General features: G+C 30.6%; 1 protein-coding gene across 1 annotated transcript in view; it reads right to left on the bottom strand.

The window, feature by feature from the left end:
* Positions 1-1,276, bottom strand: part of LOC104162003 (G-protein coupled receptor 98-like) — a gene marked incomplete at its 5' end in the record, with an annotated part of 14,334 nt that extends 13,058 nt beyond the window's left edge. The window contains 2 exons of the mRNA XM_009700628.1: positions 771-870; positions 1,146-1,276. Of these exons, the coding sequence (XP_009698930.1) occupies positions 771-870; positions 1,146-1,276 (231 nt within the window). The remainder of the gene's footprint in view (positions 1-770; positions 871-1,145) is intronic.
* Positions 1,277-1,723: the final 447 nt, after the last annotated feature.

Here is a 1,723-nt window from a genome sequence, read left to right as displayed (position 1 = left end):
CACATCCTCTATTGTAAAAGGAAAGAGAAAGTTTTCCCAGAAATTAACTTCGAAAGTTAAAAATACATTCAAATTCTCAATCATTCTGCTAAGAAATTATTCCCTTTTCCAAGTGTTCCCTTGATGGATAGTTGTCGGTGCATTTATTTATGCTTATCTTGATGGATTACAAGAGTCAACAAGTGATTCTGGCAAGCTGGTAAACCATCTAGCAGCAACACAATCCATATTAAGTTAATTTGGTGTTTGGACATTAATTTCAGTTTAATAAGGGGTATTTCAGATGGGATGCAGTTTCATGCTTCTTTTCTCATTATAATTTGCATGGCAAGAATAAAATATTCTTACTTCCTTGAATTCAGAGATAGATCAGAAAGTCAGCTTGTGGTATAATAAGATTGCTTTAAAAGATAAAAATATCTGTTTTATTTCATGGCATCCGTATCCAGAATACATTATTAAGCTCAGGTTTATATTCAGTTAAAGGGAAGCAAATAACCACTGAATTAAACAGGCAGAGTTAAATCAGGTTTAAAATCAATTAAGGAAAACTGCAAAGACACTGAGGGATTTATATATATATATATACACACACATATACACACATAAGGATCAAGTCTGTTTCAACAAAGTGTAAATGAACTTTGCATAGTTTACAGTACTTGCAGTATGCTTAGTCCTACACTTCCAAAAATGGATTAATACGTATGAAAATATTACACTACTAAATGGTAGTTTTAAGATAATAGCAGGCTATAGTTCTGCATTACCTTCTGTTTTGATGTTGTATAGGATGATCTGGTATTCTTCTTTTTCTTCAGGAATATGGTCATCCAGCAAGTGAACATATAATGTTGTATTCAATGTCTCCTATTAATTTTATTGATAAAGTGATTAGTCATTACTGTTTAAAATACAAGTAATACCATTGTATCATCATACGCATTTTGAACAACACCTTTGAGAAATGTAAAGTTAAAGTATGAAAAACTATAAACTCCCTCCAGTTTAGAACTCCAACAGTAAAGGAGCAAGTAAATAATCAGATCAAGAAACAAAGACTGCTATAAAAGCACACTCGTTTCCTAAGCTCAGTTCTAATTACAATATTCTCCTCTAGCCATTAGCTTTGCTTATGGACTTACCTCAGGAAAAAAGAGTATTCCAGAATAGTCTTCAAAATTTTGTTTTACGTTATGCCCAATTATCTTCCATTCAACAGTAACATTTCCCAGTCCTGGGGCAGTTCTTACAATATGGAATTGCAGTTGTTCTCCTAGGAACAAAGGATAAGTGCACTATTTTGGAATTTCCTCTCCTACAGGTAAGTTATAAAAATGAGAAGCCAAAAACATCAATCACAGTTAAAATAATTTTTTCTGAAAGATGCTAATATTTCTAATAGTGAGCTTCACAGTAGTTACAAAACACATTTGGTTTTAATACTGAAACAAAAAGTCCAAACCTAAACTCTTTCCTCCAGGGTTTTTCTGGTTTCAGTTTACTCTTGGAAAAAACTATCGGAAATATGCTTGTAATTACCCATAAGTTCCATTATGTGAGTTTGAACTTACAAATATCATCAGTGTAAGAAAAGAAAACATCCAGAAAATGTTAGTATTTAAAAATTTATAATTTAAAAAAGAAAGTATTTTAAAAATAAAGTATCTAAAACTAAAACATTAACATTTAATAATTTATAATTTAATTTTTAATAATTTCT

The sequence above is a fragment of the Cariama cristata genome, unplaced genomic scaffold, assembly GCF_000690535.1.
Source record: "Cariama cristata isolate BGI_N322 unplaced genomic scaffold, ASM69053v1 scaffold44855, whole genome shotgun sequence".
NCBI classification, from domain to species: Eukaryota; Metazoa; Chordata; class Aves; order Cariamiformes; family Cariamidae; genus Cariama; species Cariama cristata.
The sequence above is the reverse complement of the archived record's forward strand: the minus strand, read 5'-3'. Positions and strand labels throughout refer to the sequence as shown.